We start from the raw sequence: 18,453 nt of genomic DNA, 5'->3' as shown, positions 1-18,453 counted from the left end.
CGAAGGCGGCGGCTGGGAAGGCGTGGGCGCTCCTTCCCCCGCGGCTGACGTGGGCTGGCTCCTCCGCTGCTCCTCCGATTGAGCTGCATCGCTTCTGAGATTTGCCTTCGTTGGCGAGTTTCGAACGGCAGTCGAGTTTGTGAAGCTGCTGTGTGATTAGGCGTTTTCGACTGGGTTTTTTTTGTAGGGTGCTACATGCAGAACCCTCGCGTCTGCATCTGGTAGTTTCTTCAGTCTCCTGCCTGTGCCGGAATATGCTGATGCAGGGCAAGTGGAATTCATAAGGCGTTTTTTCTCCTTTGTATTATAGGGTAGAGTAGATGGATAACAAGAAACGGTTTGTACATTGCGACACAAAAATCCCGTGTCATTGAGGAAAAGGAGCAGAGATCTTTCCCGATTGGTGTTTGCTAAGAAATTTCAAGATGCCCAGGGACTGGGCTTTGGAAATGCCTCCCACGTATATTTAAGAACCTAAAGTTGACCGTTCAGACGAAACCTTTACGTTACTGAATCGGTAATGTAAGCTAGGGGATTGAATATTATACGCAGAATTGAGGAAGTCTTATGCACGAGTTGTTGCTCAATTAGTTTTTATTATTTGGGAAGTAATAAGTCTTCTTATAGTATGCTGATGAGCAGCGTTGTCCTTGTAAAGCTGGCATGGTGACGCTTCATACAAAGGATCACTGCACTTGGAGAGTAAATGTGGAAAACTCTTATGTGAATGATTATGTTGAAATTGCCGTGTTGCACGTGTTGGTGCTACGTAGGTAACTGAAACCTGACACGTGAACTTAAAACGATTAGCATAGGTGGGTTTTTTGATGCTTCTATTGTCTGTTATCTCTGCGTTTTCCAGTAGGTTTATTTAAACAATGTGCCAAAGCAAACACGTGCTTGGGGACATCTGTGAGATTCTGCCCAGAGAATGGATGCTACAGATCGAATACACAGCCTAAATTAACAGTGGTAGATGGGGGGAAAAATTGTAATGAATAAATAAATAGGCAAAGTGATAGATGTCAGATGTCCTTTTGTCATAATGGATAGCTTTTTAACAGTGTGCAGCTCACTTACTTACACTGCCTAAAAAGATGAGCTCTAGGTAGATAGCTAACTTAAATCAGAATTAATTGACAGTATTTTCAGTACAGTGTCCACTCTGCAAAACTATTCTGTCGTTTAGTGTTAGTTGTCTCTCGGTAATGAGTTTGGGAAGAATGAAAACGCTCCCTGAGATCTTGACTGAGGTGATACCTCTGATTGTGATCCCCCTCTCCTCCAGCTATTACTAACAAGTAGGTTCGTAGAAATTCTTTAATAGATCTGTTCTGGGTGGTTGTGGTCACAACTGCGGTCCTGAAAACCCTCAGCCTCTTGTCATCAAGTTCTGAAGGTGCCCAAGCAGCATAGCTAACAGCTTTAAAGTTTCTAGGACATACCTGATTTTTTTCTCCCCTACACTTGTATGAGAGATAATTAGCATGATGCCTGGCTCATGATTGTCTGCTTTCTGGATGTTGTTATTTTGCTATAGTCCCCTGGGGAGTTCAGTCAGGTGAGAAGTCTCTGATCGCGCCCAACACGTGCTGCAGAGTCAGTCTTCTAAAAGTACAGCAACAGCTTTAGAAGACAGTTGGAAGAGGAGGTGCTGCTGCTACTGCTTCTGAAAAACTAATAGCTAAAGCATTTGTTCAGAGTGTGGTAGACCCTGCTTCAGATTTATTTTTTTGCCTGGAGGGACCAACCTGCATCTTCCACTTTCTGGGCGAATATCCCAGTTGCCGAGCTGAGTGTTGTTTTCAGTTCTTCTGGCTGAAGCTGTGTTACTATCCAAAAAAAGAACGCGTGATTTGCTGAGCCAGAAAGAAGATGTATAGGAAGATGTTGTCCTCCAAGACTGGTGATGTGCAGGCTCTGATCCTTGATTTCACAAGTTACTTGTTTTATGTTAGGTGTTCCTTGGAGCAAATGCACAAAGCCTAATATTTCGTGCCTTTTTCTCCCCAAGTGCCTGATCGTTAATCTTCAGAGCCATTCTTATTATGTTCCTTTGTAGGTTGTTTTGGTGGGGTTTGTTTGTTTGTTTGTTTTTTAAATCTAGAGCCTATTTTAAATCGGCCTCAAATAGGAGAGTGAACAGATGCTGCCGGGAATAGAAGTCTGACTTGCAGCTTGTGTATTCTCCTGGAAAATGGAGATATGGGTACAGAGTACTCCACTGGTGAAGGAACTAAGCTGTGTTATTTTCCCTTCTGATCTACTGTCCTGCCTTATAAAAAATGCACAGCAGTTATATTAAACAAACCAACAAACAAAAAGTAGCAGCACTGCTAAGTAAAGGTGGCCTAGGCTCACCTACCATGAAGGTTTGTGGGGTGGGAATCCTCAGAAAGAAAGGAGACTTTTTGTATCTCAAGGTTGGGCGTTCTGGGAGTAGGGTTGAGGCCTTCCATTGACTGTGCTTTCCTAGTGGCCAAAGGTTGACAGCTCCATGCTGAATGCATTGACTTTAGATTATGCCGTGATTAGCATGCTGCCTGTTTACTCAGCCATCTCATGCTGAAGTATCCAGCCTCCTTCTATACCATCTAGGCAGCTTAGGCACTTGGGTTGAAACTAAGGCTTCGAGAGCGAAGCGTATACAAGTGAGGAAGCTGTTGTGTCCAGCAACTGGGTTTCATCTTCCGGATGTGGTCCCAGGGCTTCTGAATGCTGGTTTGTCCTAGTCATTTAGGTAGACTCTGGATTGCAATTACTAGTGTGTATTGTTGACTTACGAAACAGCTCCTTATTATTTGTATGTCCCTATTAATTTTATGGGTAGTATTGCGCTTGTGTGGGCACGCTGGTTTACCCTGGAATAGTTCCATTCTCATCCAGGTAGCAGAGATTTCAAAGATTCTAACTGTGATGTATAGGAGAAGAGACCAAAGTAACTTTTGTTTCATTATTTTTTATTTGGTAATTAACCATTCAAATGAAAGTGTCAGAGAACTTCGACTCTCCTGGACTTCTAAACTCACAAAAGCAGATTTAAGCGTGACACCATAGCTGCAGGATTGGTAACTTAAACTATATGCAGCACTGCCTAAATCATTATATTATCTACGGCTACTTTCCTGAAGGTAGGCCAGTTGTAAACTATTGTTTGATTTATGCATGGGATTTTCTTGGTTCACAGTGACTGCAGTCAGCAGGCAGAAGGAATCTTACAAACCACCTGAAAAAAGAGAAAATTTTGAAACCCCCACGCTAAAGAGTTCCTAGAGTATCGTACTGAGTAGTGTAAACTAGGTACGTTTCATAAACCTGAAGCAGGAAAAGAGCAATTAAAAAAAACCCCCAACTTTATTAAGAATGTTCATAGGGCCCTACGCAAGTGTAATTCTGTGGCGTTTTCTTAATATTTTGGCGTTTGTCTTTCAGAGGGTTCTCATTACAGCCTTGGAGGCAGTGAAGTATTGGAGAAAAACAGTATTAGTGAGCAGTATCTTGGGAGAAGAAAAAAGCAGATTAAATAATTGACTGTGTTAGCTGGGACACTGCAAATTGCCTCTGGTTGATGGCAGCACATCACTTCCTCTGAGTTATTTATTCCTCCAGTCAGCAGTTAGAACCGTTTCTTGCTCCCCAGCCATGGAGGAACTGAGCTGCTGCTGATCCAAAGGACTGCGAGAGGAGTTCAAAATCTCCTTTGCTTGCCTAAAAAAGTTTTAGCAGAGCTATTTCAGGTTGGCGCAGATGTGGGCTACCATGGCATTGTGTAACAAACCCATAATACGGTGGGATGCTGGATCGGTGGACGTGGGGCGAGCAGTGGATGTTGTTCACTCGGACTTTAGCAAGGCCCTCAGCATGGGCTCCCATGCTAGCCCTGCAGCCCAGCTGGTGAAATGTGGACTCATCAGGCGGACTGTAAAGTGGTTGGAAAATTAGTGGGACCGCTGACCTCAGAGGGTTGTCATCAGCACTACAAAGTTGCAGTGGCAGCCGACTGCTAATAGAGGCTCTCGGGGGTTGATACTGGGGCTCGTAATGTTACATGTCTTTACTGACAACCTGGGATGAAGGAAATGGGGTGCATCCTCAGCAAGTTCCCAGATGATTCCAAACCTGGGGGAACGTCAGCCCTGTCATTCGCTGAGGGGATCCCGACAGAAATGGGCTCCCAGGAACCTCATGACGTTTGACAAAGACAGATGGCAAGGCCTTCATCCGTGACAGAATGACCCCACGTACCTGCTGGACAGCAAGTTGAACCTGAGTCAGCAGTATGCCCTTGAGGTGAAGGCGGCCAACAGCATACTGGGTGGTATTAGTAAGGCTGTGGGAAGGATGTTGAGGGAGGTGTTCTTTCCCTCTCTATTCAGTGCTACCAGAACTGCATCTGGAATGTTGTGTCCAGTTTTGGCCTCTCCAGTACAAAAAAAAGGTGGTGCTATACTGGAGTGAGTCTTGTTGGGGGCCACCAAAATGCTTAGGGAGCTGCGGCACATGGCTGAGAGCGTGGGGTGTGTTCATCATAAAAGCAAATACATACCTAATGAGAGTATAAAAAAGGTGGAGCAAGGCTCTTTTAGGAGGTTCATAGCAATGGAGAAAGAGGTAACGGACTCAAGTTGCAAAAGTGGAAAGTCTGACTTCATATTAGGAGAAATCTTTTTAAGTGTGACGACAGCCATGTGCCGTAAGAACTTCCCCGAGAGGTCCCCATCCCTGGAGGTGCTCAAAACCCAGGTGGACGCAGCCATGGGTGACCTGCTGTTCTTGTGTATTTATATTGTGTAGCAATGGTACGTCTACGATAACGCTGAACGGGGATATTGGTACTGTCATGATAGAATGGGGAGGAGATGCTACGTGGAATGTGTTTCTTGGTCTGTACTACTAAAAAAACGTAACGAAAACTCTCCTCTGTGCTGTGTGTAACATATGTGCTGAAGAATTACTGAGTGCCCGTGGTATTTTTCTGATGAGAAATTCTAGCCAGTAGCCAGAATTTATTACTTTTTAGGGTATTAAATTACTTACCTGTGAAGTTTCATGACCAACTACCCTAAATTTGGACATAGGTTTGTTTTCCCTTGTACAGATCTCTCGTGCCAGGTGTCTTCCCTTCTTGCCACTACATTCCATCTTTCATTTTATTTTTATTTATAGTGCTGCTTAAAAAGCTTGACTTGCTTTCTCCTTAGGCCTGAACAGGTCTTACCTGCCTGTTAGAACTGTCTAACTGAAGGCACAATTTAAATACACCTTTTAAGCCAAAGAGATGTTAATTTTGCTAACAGTTGAGCCACTTGAAGCTGCTGTGATTTGCGGCTATTTATCACCACCTCTGGTGGGAGTTTGTTATACCAGCTACCCTGTCTGGTGGAAGAGACAGGGTAAGTACTCTCTAAACCCCTTTAAAATAAGTGTCAGTTGGGCCATCTTAAAATTGAGTGGAGGCAAGTATGACCTGGCTTGTTTGACTATGCCTGAAGCATAAGTAGTTTCGCAACTTGCCGATGCAGTATTTGTCATTGTGGTAGTCTAGATTACTGTACAATAATAATTATTAATAAAAATATTTTCTCTGAACTATGATATTTGCTTTATTTTTGTTGGAGAGTTTACAGGTACGTTCCTCTTCTTTTGACAAGAAAATACTTTAGATGTTTTTTCTCCCCTTTGTCTAGGAAATGCGACAGCACCAAAGCTTTTGTATTGGGGCAGCAGCACTAATATTCCCTGGGGGGTAGTTTCCTTTGAGTTTCTATAACTCATCCCATAATTGCGTGTTGCATTTAATTACAGTGCCTTTGCCTGTGTTTGGCTTGGCTGTGACCACCAGGCTTCTTAAAGTAAGCATAAGTTCATTTTTAGAGTCACCTTTCTGGGAAAAAAATGTGTAAGCTGACACATGGACACCGACATGCACTGAAGTCCCACAGCTCGGTTCCAGCACGCACACTGGCTTTGCTAATACCTGTGCCAGCTGAAAAACTTCTTTGTCTTTGCTGAAGTTGTTTATTATTGTCTCCAGAGCTCCTCTCTTGGAAACATTTGGGTGACTTTGGTTTTAGTTATGATTGTATTTTGAATCAAACTTTTGAAGCAGGTGAGTCTCGTGACTCGTTCCCCTATTAAAACTCAAGGTCTGGTGACCACCAAGACTAAAGTAAACCAAGCAAAGGGTTAAACTGTTCAACTGGCCTTTCCTTGGAGAGTGGATTACAGGTCTAGTGAGGAGGCACTAAAATATTTACGGTGACAACATTTTAAGTTGGTGACGAGAAACTATGCCAGTATGCGCAAGCCTGTAATATAGGTGCATTTGTAGCTGAGCTAAGCAAATGTAAATAAGGTTTAAACTGGCTTAAGTGTAACTGTATTAGGGAATTAGTGTAGTGCAACTAGATACGCGTTAAATTTAAGTTATAACGGTGCGCCTGTTCTAATGTCAGCCCTTTTGTTATCAAAGTTAATGTACAGAGTGGTAGAATATATACAGATTTGCAGATTGCAAGACTGCAGTTGCAGTTACCTGCAGTTGCTTAAAAAAAAAAAAAATCTCTATGTGCAATGGCAATTTTTCATCTTGCTGTTAAGAGAACAGTGTTTGGAGTTACTTTCTATATGTGTGTGAGATTCTCTTGGTTTTGTCGGTTGAGCTGTAATGAAAAATTATGGCCAGAAAGACGTTGCTGCCCCTTACGACTGAAGATTACTGCCCTGCAGCAGAGGTGAGCCTACCTTGGCTTTACAGTTTCAGAATACTGCCTTAAAATGTCAAAGAATACAACAACAGCCGCTGCTGCAGCTGAGGCAACTGTGCCCGAGAGTCACTGCTTTCGTTTTTCCTAGGCACAGATTCTTAATTCTAGTCAGGAAGCGTACGCAGCAGGGTTACATGTGCCCTGTTTAAAGTAATTGCAGGTTCTGCTGATTTAGATGAATTGTGAGGTTTAACTTTTATATGCTAGACAATGTCTATGTACGACACTTAAAATGTAGGAGGGCTTTTGAGTTTTGCTGAAGTGCCAGATGATCACAGAGCGTGACTGAAGGTGATTCTTCAGTTACTTCATTTTAACTCTCTTGCTCAAGATTGCGAATGAGATAGCCTGTTGAGTGTGCGACAGGATTGGCGTATTACGTTTTGCAAAACCACTAGCACGTCGTCAGGTAACCTCAGTTTGTAGATTAGGAGGATAGAAAAGGTATTTGGTAGGGAGTGTGAGAGTACTTTGCTACCTTTTGCTAACACCACATTTAATTTAAAAATTTAACTCCAGACTTCTTGTTTGAAGATTGTGATTTGCTTTGGAGTGCCACCAGAGTGGCAGGAATGAAATTTTGTAGCAGTGAGTAGTTCATTTTGTGAGATAAGCTTTAAGTTACCTATAAAGCCTTGTCTGCACTAGAAAGCGTGGGACGTGGGGGGTGGACATCAGCAAGCTGTGAGTTGCCCTTGAGTGGCGCTTCACCGCTGTTTCAGGAGTTGTTGCAGCATTTGGCTTGTCCTTGCTTGCGTTTTACATCCATAACGCATCCTCGCTACTACGTGCCATAGATTAGCCTGGGATGCTCTGTGTATTTGTGAGTGCTTTTAAGCAAAGCGGCACTGGAAATGTTTGATTTGTTGCTGGGAGTCTACTATATTATAGGATGTAGCAAATTGGTAGTATGGGGGATGATACCTCGAAAGCTTTTGTATGTGTAAACTTATTTACTGTAAATGCAGGAAAGAGGAAGAGTTTGCTGTTTCTCTTACATTTGATGTTGAAATTCTGTAATAAATTGGGTCTTTCTGTATAGAGAATACCTATAAATAAGGTAGACAATTTTATGCCTCAACTGTGTATTGAAATCCTAAATATAAAATGTATGTTATCATACTTGGCTAAATCTGGTAACTTGTACTAATGGCCTCAAAAAGACCATCTGGTGCTGTAGAAAATGTATTTCTTCATCATTCTGGTTTTGGAAACATCAAACTTCTTGCATGAGCAGTTATCCTGATGCCATGTTGTTTTAGCTATTGGACTTGTTAAGTAAGAATAATAGGTTTAGGCTATAGGGTTCCCTTACCGGGAAAGAAAGCCTGAGCAGCATTTCAGTAGTTCTGCGCTGTCTGCGAAACTTAGCTGCGGGCACGCTGCAGAAGTGCAGCAGTCTTTCAGTGCAAACGCGTTAACCGTACTTTCCCTTCTTGGATTAAGACTGAAATCCTTTAAAACTGCTTGCAAAGTTGTGAAAGCAAGTAGCCTCCTTAATCTTACATTGTTGGGGTTTGATGCTGGTAGATTTCGGTCTCAAAAGTATGCTCGGTGATTGGCAGCGCCCGTCGCTGATCTCTGCTGGGGATTAACTAACTAGAGCCTCGTGTAGCACTTCCTACAAGGAAGGAAGGAAGGTGCCTTGTACTTGGTGTTCTGTTGCGTACCGTTGTCCCTGTGTCAACCAGAGGTGTGGATAAAACTTGAGATAAAACCATTCGGCGTCACAAGGATTTAACCTAGTGGGGTAGACACCGATTTATCTGTCGGGACACACGCTGGCTTTTTGCGCTCAGATGGAAGTGATAATGATGGGTACAGATGTGCGAGTAGAGCCAAAATGTAAAACAGCAACTGAATTTCCCAGGGATGTTTATTCTAAAGCTGATTAGACTCAGGAAAATAAAGCGTACTTCAAGCAATAAGAAGGAAATACACTGGCATCTTGAATCATAATCATGATTCAAGAAATGAATTCATGATTTTTAGAAATAAATCTGAGCTAGTCCAGTGGCCTTAAATAAAAATACTGTTTTTCAAATGTTACATAATTGATGATGTTTCTGTGTCATGTTTTTCATATTAAGTCATAAGTTTTATTGTCTTTTTTCTGAATGAAATCTCAAACTCTGCTGTCCTACGTCCCAGTTGAAACCACTCCCTAAACAGTAAAAGCAGAGTTAGTTTAAGCCAGTTTGAAGTCTGTCCCACTGGCAGAGACACTCATGTCACGTTTCAGTTGCTACTCCTGCTTGTGCATCCGTGCCAGCGCAGCCACGTGGTAAGCGGGACCAGAGATCTGCCCCCGAGGGGTAGTCCTCTCCATCAGTCTCCAGACAGATTTTTGGCGGGATGTATTTGATGGAGCCCTGGTGGAGTTTGTCGCTTGGCTGCGTGCGTGTGCTAGCGGCAGTGCAAGGGAAGATCTTTTTAATTGCAGTATGGACACAGAAGGGAGGAGTTTTATTTCTTCCATCGTGCTCGCTCTCTCGGGCCAGTTCTGGTGCGCCGAGCCAGTTGAACTCATTACTCCAGCGAAGAAACGTGCACTTTTTGCCAGATGAATGAATTCAGCTAGTACGGAGAGTAGACTGCTATGCGCCAGAGCTGGCACAAGGTAGCCGTGGGGTATGGAGAGAGGACAGAAATTCCCTTTTCATGGTTGGAAGTGGTTAGATTGATCTGTTCGCTCACGGTGAACATCACCATTAGGTGCAGGTTTTCTTTCTTTTTGAGGACTTACTGGTTCATATGTTTTAATAACTTGGTACTTGGAAATGGGAAGCAAAGAAACCTCTGAGAAGCCTGGAGGTAAAAACGTGATGCTTTTCTGAGGTGTGCCTGTAGTGAAGTGGAAATTAGCTCTTTTATCTGGTTGTGTATTTTGTGTCTCTGACAAATTCATGTTAGCATATGACCTTTATATAAACTTTTTTTTTTTTAGTATGTCCTGCACTCTATAGTGGGATTTGCTTAAGCTTCTGAGATTGCAGTCAACAGAGTTACAAAAACAGATGCTTTCCAGTAATGCATCATTGCTGAGTACTCCTGCCAGCAGTTTTCCTCCCCTATGCTATGAGAAAAACCCCTTACAGGCTGGGGAAGCTGTCCTATTCCGTAAACATTTTTGGCCAAGAAGTAGCCTGCTTTTAAGTTTGGAAGTTGAACTGTGAGCATAACCTATTGATTTTTTGGTTTTCTTTATATAAACCCTTAGAAGAAATGGTATCGTAACGCAGTAAATCACAAGACCTGCTTGCTTGCTGGTTAGTGCTTCTCCCTGCATACCTTTTGCTCGGGACTGCTCGGGGCAGCTGGGACTGCTCGGGGCAGCTCGGGACTGCTCGGGACGGCTCGGGACAGCTCGAGACAGTGTGCGTTAATGCGGCCGTTGGCCGTTACCATAGCATCACAGAATGGTTTGGGTTGGAAGGGACCTTAAAGATCATCTAGTTCCAACCCCCCTGCCCACCGTTGCTACGGGGCTTGTTACACAGACTCCGGTCGGTCCTGTGGAGCTGCAGACGCTCAGGCGGTTGCACCGAATTTGAAAACCTGTTGCAAATACCTGTTCCTAATCCACTGGGCCTTTTAAATGGATTTGGTTGGTTTGTTTCGTTCTGCGTTCCTGCCGAAATTCTAGGATGAAACGAGCGAGGAAAAAAGCCCTTACTGCCGGCGCTCTCAGTCGGCTGTGGTCAGTCAGTCGAGGAGTAAGACGTTCACTGGCTAAAACGCTGCTGTGCGTGCTCTTCGTTGCCTTCTGGCGTCTTCTGCTTCAGGTATTAAGCTTAGTGACTCTGTAGCCTGTCGAAATGAGGAGTTAGGGGTGCTAAAGCCGCCTGCCAGCGCCATTTCCTGTGCTCCCGACGCCAGGCCGGGGCTGGGAGTGGGAGAGTTCCTCCGCAGCACTGTGTGTGGTGTCGCTGTGGAGAACGAAGGTGTTCGGGAAGGGGCGGGGACCTAGCTGTGGTTTGAGGAGATTGGGATCTCAGTGGTCCGCCTGGATTCGGCTGGAAGAATAAGCCTTTTGGGGTTATTCAAGGGTGTCTAATTGCTTTATTAACACCTGTAAGTTGGTGTTTGATGAAAGGCTTCAGTAAGTGATCCAGGCTTCTGTCCTCATTTGTGTGCTGAATTTTTAGAGAAAGTTGAATGCAGCAGAGTTGTTGTTTCAGAGTCGTTTACTAGACTGTAACTATTACAGGCTCGAAGAATGTTCTCAGTTTTCTACACCTGAATAACGGTTTTGACTAGAAAATTTTGTTGTCTGAACTTGGGAAAATACCTGAGTACCTTCGATACCTGTGTTAGCAACTGACAATAGAGTTCAGCCAAAATCTGGTTAACTCTTAGTTACTTCTGAGAGTGTTGAAATTGCTGAGTTAGCTTTCAGGTTTGTTCCCAGCTTGCAGAGTTTAGCAGCTGGTTCGGTGGCTGCAGTCGGTATAAGGGGGAGGGAGGTTGGAGCTGCAGACAATCTGCTGTGCGGGGTTGGGATTTGACAGGAACGTGTGTTGAAATTTTGAGGGCATGATGAGGAACAAGTGACTGCCTAAGACAAAGTGGTAAATACATATTTCTTAAATGTAGAATGTAAGCATTGCAAATAACTGGTAAATGTCGAAATGGAAGTGGCTTTTATGTATACACTAATTGTGGAATATTAAGGTTTGGAGATCCAAAATTTTTAACATGGCATGAAATGAAATGCAAACAAAATGGGCCTATTTTAACAGTGAGGATTCTGTTATTCCGCTACAGCTGTGTTCCTTCTAGGATTTCTTTGAGGATACCCTGCCTGTTAGAGGGTAACAGGGTGGTTTTTTTGATACATGTTCTTACTGCAGTTCAATATTAGAAAAATTAAAAATATTCAAGGTCATTGATCTTATCAGCTATTATGGTTATCACTGTCACTGTAGATAGCTGCTGAGCTTCTGGTTTTGGTGGCTTTTCGAGTGAGGGCATTAAGAGAAGGAGTCCTCACAAAAAGTATGTACATCAGGAGTTATTTAGAAATAGAATATCCTGATGGTCTTATAACTTGACAAGCCTCTGGTGAACTTGGGCTGAAATTTCATAATTTTGTACATTGTCAAGGTCCCTGGGAAGTGCAGACACTGGTAGGTTAGTAGTAAATCAGTGTTAGGTGAGTTTTGGTCATGCATGTTCTGGAAGTATAGACAGCCTAAGTCAAGCATCAACCCCCTCTGTTTTATTCCTGTTCTGAGTATTTGCTGTCTAATGTCTGTCTTGCAGGGCTGTGCAGGGTTTTATCCCAGCTGTTGACTGTGTTTCTGTGATTAACAAGTGTTTTTTCTTCCAAGCAGGGGATCCTTAACAGAGTGACAGAATCGGTGAAAAACATTGTACCGGCATGGTTGCAGAAATACTTCAAGAAAAAAGAAGCTGAATCTGTAGATGCAAATGAATCTGTGAACCAGGAAGAGAATCCAGAAAACTATCACCACGATTATGCAAATGAAGATAACATCATGAGTGATGAGAGAGTCGCGCCTGAATCAAGAAGAACTAATTTAGAAGGTATGTGAAAAATCATTTAGTATTCTGGCCATCTGTATTTATTCACAGATTTCTGGTTTTCAATCTACATTTCTAGAGGTAGCTGGAAGTAGTGTTTTGACAGAATTAAGAAAAAAACCCAAACAACACCCCACAACAAAAAAATACCCCAAAACCACAACAAAACCACCCAAAAAGCCAAACTCCCTTCCCCCAAAAAACCCCAAAACAAACAAACAACACCCCAACAACTGTTTGTGAAACTGTCTTTGCTTTAAACTGTAAACATGATTTCAAAACATACTGGAGGTTGTCTTACAGCTCTTAGAATTCATTAGGTAACTTCAGGTAGTCAATTAGACAGGCACAAAATATTGATAATACTAATTTGCAAGTGACCTGGGTTAAAGTTTCTTTTTGAAAGATATTCTGTTGTTGGCAAGCTGAAAAACAGTGAGGAAATACTCTTGTCACCGATGTCATCTAATTGTAAATAAGAAGCTATTGCTTTCTGCATAGCTGTAGCTTGAGAATAAGTTTGGATAATGGAATAGTGAAGGTCTTCATAAATGAGGAACACGTGTTGGTTTTCCTGAAGAACTGTGTGAAAGGACCTTTCAGTATGAACAGCTGCAGAGTAAACTTCTTAACTCCAAGGAATCAGGAGCAGATGGACACCCTAGAACCTTTAGTAGCCTGTGTTGCAGTCTGTGGTTTTTGTAGTCCAATCTTTCTTGCTATACTTAAGAGATTAATTATTTATTTTTAATAATTTTAAGAAAGCCTGCTTTTTCAGCTCTGAGGTACCAGTGTGCTAGGGCCTATATTCCTTTTGCCTGGCCAGCCTTCAGCCTGATGCTTTGTTTATATCAAACTAAGCAGTCCTAAAAATCTACCAGTGTTATGGAGAACTAATTACTAGTATTGTGGTGGTTATGAAGATTGCCTTAGCTAGTTTAAGCTTTAGTGCAAATATCAAGAGGACAGAGCCCAAAACCATGTTAATTCCCAGAGTTCCAGAGATAGGCTGTGGATTTACATGGGTATCAGACAAAATCTGCATTAATAGCTGTTCCATTCATTTAGCAATTTGGAAGTGTGACACCCTGTCCTGCAGGACACTGGCAGTGTTTCCAGGCCCTTTGGTTTATGAGGGAAAAAATGCTCATCTTGTCACCGAGGCCAGGGTGCTTACTTGTCCTTTGTACCAAAATCTTAAAAGTTAATGGATAGGAGATGATGTTTTATCTTGGCGCTGGTGAGGCCACATCTTGAATACTGTGTTCAGTCTGGAGCACAAGTCCTGTGAGGATTGGCTGAAGAAACTAGGGTTGTTTAGCCTGGAGAAGAGGAGGCTCAGGGGAGAACTTGCTGCTCTCTACAGCTACTAGCAAGGTGGGTGTTGGTCTCTTACCCCAAGTAACAAGTGATAGGGTGAGATGAAACGGCCTCAAGTTGTGCGGGGAGGTTTAGATTGGATATTAGGAAGAATTTCTTCACCGAAAAGGTTGTCAAGCTGCCAGGGAAGTGGTTGAGTCACCATGCCTGGATATATGGTATAGACATGGTGCCTATGGACATGGTTTGGTGCTGGACTTGGCAGTGTTGGGTTAATTGTTGGACTCTATGATCTTAAGTGTCTTTTCCAACCTAAATGATTCTGTGATTCTGTGTTTTGCCTGCAGCATGACATGATACGGTGGATTTGTGGTGGCAGGCACCAAACCAAACAAAACCCCCCAAGCCCCCCTGCAAATACACATTTTCATGTTATGTATTCAGATTAACATCACCTTTATTAGAAGATTATATAAACTGTAGATCTGTCTGTAATCTACATGGCATAGATCTTGCCATGTAATCTCAAATTTTGGAAAGCTTATTGCAAGCTTTTTCTGTAAGAAGTTGTTTATACACGTTTGATTTAGTGAAAGACCAGAGCATGGGGTCAGAATTTGGTGCTGTAAAACCTCGTCACTGACGAATACTTAATGCATCATTAATACTTAGTATTGTAAGCGGTGTTGCTGTTTCAATCAGATGGTTAGCTGAAACCCTATGTGGGTAAGGAAGAAGTTAAATTCGGCTTCTCTATTTTTGTGCTTAGAACTTGTCAATAGTATGACTCTTGACAGAAAACAGGTTTTGGCTTCTTTGAGCTTGCTTATAGGAAAGCGCATCATCTCCCTGTTCTTGTTTAGAACCATCCACGAGTAGATCTGCACTGAACTTCTCAGATGTGTTAACAAGGCCATCTCTTCAGCGGAGCCATGTGAACTGTACCATGTTGGATTCCACCGTACCACATTGTCAGCCCTCTACATCTTCCTCATTTGGCATTGGCAGTCCTGGATTTTCTCTTGTAAAAGAAATAAAAGATTCTACCTCTCAGCATGATGATGATAACATCTCAACAACCAGTGGCTTTTCCTCTAGAGCATCTGATAAAGGTAACTTGTTCTCTAATTGATTTTTTTTGGTAATGTGAAGTACTTTGCATTCTTTAACATTCCACATCACTGTAATAAATAAAGTAGATGAGTATCAGCTTTGGATGTTAGAAAAAAAATTTAATTTTTAGTATTTCAGACCTATATAGTCATGTCACTGTTTTAATATAACCATGCTTTCGAATACATTTATGAGACCCTGATGTTTACAAGGATTTGGTGCTGATAATCACGCTTTCAGCTAGGTTATCTGTAAATCTTGAACTGGGATAGTAGGAACTGAAGATGACCTGCTGTAGGTGTACAGCTAGGCTGATTGCCTGGAAGGAAGTGTGGCTCAGAATATCTAACCGTTAGCTAGTTAAATGTGAATAGATACAGGTGACAAATAGAAACACAAGATACTTGCCTGTGTTTTGACCATGAGTCAATACAGGAACTATTCTGACTGAACAAGTTCTGGGCTGCTTTTTTGACCTTTTTTTGTAGCAAGTATCAGTTGTCAATACTGCCCTGTCTTGCTGAATTCAGTAAGGAATGTGCACCATTTTTAAAGTAAAAAAACCAAAGCGTTGTATTGATGAAGTTGGGGACCTACAGGATCTCACTGAGGAAGGGCAAACAGCAGATTTGCAGCTTTTTCTAGTCCCCCATGTAAAGGGGGATTGAGGAGTGTTCAGCAAGTTCTCTGAAGAATGTATTTTAACAATTGGAGTAGATGTTGCCGGGCTTTAGCAATATAACCTGAGTTTACTAGAACTTTCTGGTGTGTGTCCGTAAAACATATGTGGGAAATAGGCCCTTAACTCTGAGTTCAGCCTTCAGGGAACTTCTCAGGTTTAAAACCTGTGCAGTTCTGACCTACATTGGCCTCCAGCTCTTTACCAACGTAAGAAAAACTTTGTCACGCACCAATGATGCACCAGTGTTTATATGTTTTCCTTTTATTTTACCCTGAAAGAAGAAAACCAAAAAATCGCTCTGTATTGGAAGTATACTATTAACTTACTTTGCATGCTTTTGAAAGATCACTGAAAGGTAACATATTTGCAGCTCTGTGAGCAGATTTCAGTTCAGATGTGATCCTTGGCTTTCGTACCACATACTAAATTGATCTGTTTGAGGAGCTCTGAATGTTAGAGTGCTGGAGAGATGAGTGTTAGGGGACTTCTTTGTTCTGTAAGACTTTTTTTTTCTGTATTAAAGAACTCTAAAGATATTTACACATTAAAGAACTCCAATATGTGACGTTCTCTGTGTACACAAGGCATTTACGTATTGCACGTGTCATTTTGGCAGATGTCACCGTTTCAAAAAATACTTCAGCACCGCTGCTCTGGTTCGCAGAGGCTGAAAGATCTCATCCCTTCTCACACCATCCTGCAGCTAGCTCTAAAAAACCTGCATTTAATTTATCTGCTTTTGGATCTCCTTCTCATGTAAGTACTGCACAGTATTAATTTTAATCAGTTTGAATGTGTAGCCATTTTACTAACGACATACTGTAATACTTTTCTGTAGTCACTTGGAAACACTTCTGTCATCAAGACAAGACAGCTTGGGAATTCTCCATTTTACCCTGGAAAGACCACTTACGGTGGGGCAGCTGCAGCAGCAAAGGCGACAAAAGTGCAAGTTGCTCATTGTCAGGTATGAGAACAGTAGTGCGGTGTGAGCGGAAAGCGTAGTTGCTGTATAGAAGGGGTAGCACTGCCAAGAGACATATGAGCAGGAAGCTCACAACAGCTCAGAAATGTGGCAACAGTTCCTATTTTATCCTCTCAGCCTATAAGAGTAGAACAAAAAAACAAAACCCAATTTCTGTTTAAAATCTTTTTTTAACAGTTTACGGAGAAATACTTGTGATAACATGCAAGAATAAGTAGCGTCTTAGGTTCTGGCTATTTTGTAGTTGGGATTTCCCCTGTTGCAAAGTCTTGTAAAAAAATTCCATTTTCTGCCATTCTCTGCCTCTATTATGTCAAAATAACATGGAAATAAAACCAGTGATGGCATAACTTTGAAAAGTTGTGTTTGTAGTATCAAAAGCTGCCTGCCCCTTACTTGTCTGTAGAGCTTGCATATGCATGCTCTGAATATGTTGTATAAAACTGTGCACTTTTTACTACAGTAGTATCTAAAAGGCAACTTTGCTGATCCTTTGCTCACCTGATACCTAGATGCAGTCCTCAATGCAGTCTCAAGATAAGCAATAAATGCTTTCTATTTTAATATCATTCAAATAGCTCATGAAAAGAGTTACTTGTCCCTAAGTTCTTTGTGTTCTAAAATGAACCATTAAAATGCACCAGCACATGAAAAATGCTGACAACTCTCAGTAGCTAGAGTTGAATCTAAAAGGAAGTTAATGAAATCTGTTTCAGTTGGAATGTGTTTAAATCAAAATTACCTCTATTTAAAAAACAAACAAACAAACAACAACAACACCCTCCCCAACCATATTAAAAGTCAAAAGGAACTTTAAATAAAGAACTGGGAATAAGAGTTTGCTGCACCTATTATGGCAGTTGGTTTACCGTGGAACAAAGGGACCTACAAGTTCCTAATTTAGGGGAAACTTTGAAAACTTGGGGTTTTCTTGGTGTTAAATCAAACTTCAGATCACTCAAAACTTTGTGTAAGCTAGGAGCACTCTTTAGTCAGCTATTTTTATTTTTGACAAACCAAATGTGGATTATGCTGAAAAGAGGACCCAAATTACTAGGCTTTTAAAGGAGAGACTAACTTGGTTGTTGCATGCTGTGGATTACAGTGAGTCTCACTTGTGTTTTTCACGTGCTGTATGGTCTGCTGCCTGTCTTCTGACGGCAGCGTGGTAAGCGCGGTGTGGTTACGGGAGGGGTTTAACATAACAAAAAAAAAAGTCACACCAAAAGAAGTTGTTTCCCCCCCATTTTTTTTTTAATTAACTGAAGTCACATGGTGCAAATAAAACCGTTTACTATTTCAGTGTAATATGTTTAGATTTGTTAGAGTTCAGGTGACATCTTTATCTGTGAAAAGATACGTAGTCAGCTGTAATCTTGTGGGAAGGGAGGAAATGAGAGAAGTAAAACTAGAAATTCCTGGTGATGATTGTATACGTTGGTTTTAAGACAGCACAGTTCCACCATCATGAAACTGAGATCTGTCTTGTAACTGGATGTACTTTCAGCAGCACAAGCCGTTGCTTCAGTTCTGGTTTCTGATCCTGCAGGCCTAACATTTTCCCTTTTATGTTTAAATACTTCTTTTGTTGCTTTATCCCATGTACAGGATATGTGGGGCCCCACTTAAACTTCTATAAAATCAGTAGAATATATTTTCTTCTTCATGGCTTAAATGCTCAGTGAGTGCATTTTTCTCTGTCATCACAAGAGCATTGTTTATATTATCAATGTAGCTATAGGTCATAAAATACGTCCACATTTAATTCAAAATAAAGCATTGTAACACTTGCAATGCTCTTTTTTCAGCCACCAATAAGAAGACAAATGAAACCTAAACAAGCAAGTGTGCAGTCCTATGGTGTGAGAAGTTCCACAGCGCGGCACATCTTGCAGTCGTTGGAGATGATGTCAAGTCCTTTGACGGTAAATGGCACTTTTTTTAGTCTGCTTTATTTCGTGTATTTGAAAAACATAGGAGATGTGCCAGTACAGAACGGAAATCTTCCTTATGTAGTGTCCAGTTTAATTTATTGCACT

At 41.8% G+C, this 18,453-nt stretch overlaps 1 protein-coding gene across 1 annotated transcript in view; it reads left to right on the top strand.

Moving 5' to 3' along the window:
• The first annotated feature begins 3,759 nt into the window (after positions 1-3,759).
• LOC104512944 (nuclear pore complex protein Nup153-like) overlaps positions 3,760-18,453 on the top strand; it is a 26,601-nt gene continuing 11,907 nt past the window's right edge. The window contains exons 1-8 of the mRNA XM_010156137.1: positions 3,760-3,921; positions 10,414-10,483; positions 10,553-10,683; positions 12,104-12,317; positions 14,498-14,746; positions 16,046-16,185; positions 16,268-16,396; positions 18,223-18,338. Of these exons, the coding sequence (XP_010154439.1) occupies positions 3,760-3,921; positions 10,414-10,483; positions 10,553-10,683; positions 12,104-12,317; positions 14,498-14,746; positions 16,046-16,185; positions 16,268-16,396; positions 18,223-18,338 (1,211 nt within the window). The remainder of the gene's footprint in view (positions 3,922-10,413; positions 10,484-10,552; positions 10,684-12,103; positions 12,318-14,497; positions 14,747-16,045; positions 16,186-16,267; positions 16,397-18,222; positions 18,339-18,453) is intronic.

The sequence above is a fragment of the Eurypyga helias genome, unplaced genomic scaffold, assembly GCF_000690775.1.
Source record: "Eurypyga helias isolate BGI_N326 unplaced genomic scaffold, ASM69077v1 scaffold11367, whole genome shotgun sequence".
Lineage (NCBI taxonomy): Eukaryota > Metazoa > Chordata > Aves > Eurypygiformes > Eurypygidae > Eurypyga > Eurypyga helias.
Note: the sequence above shows the minus strand (reverse complement) of the source record. Positions and strands in the feature narration are given on the sequence as shown.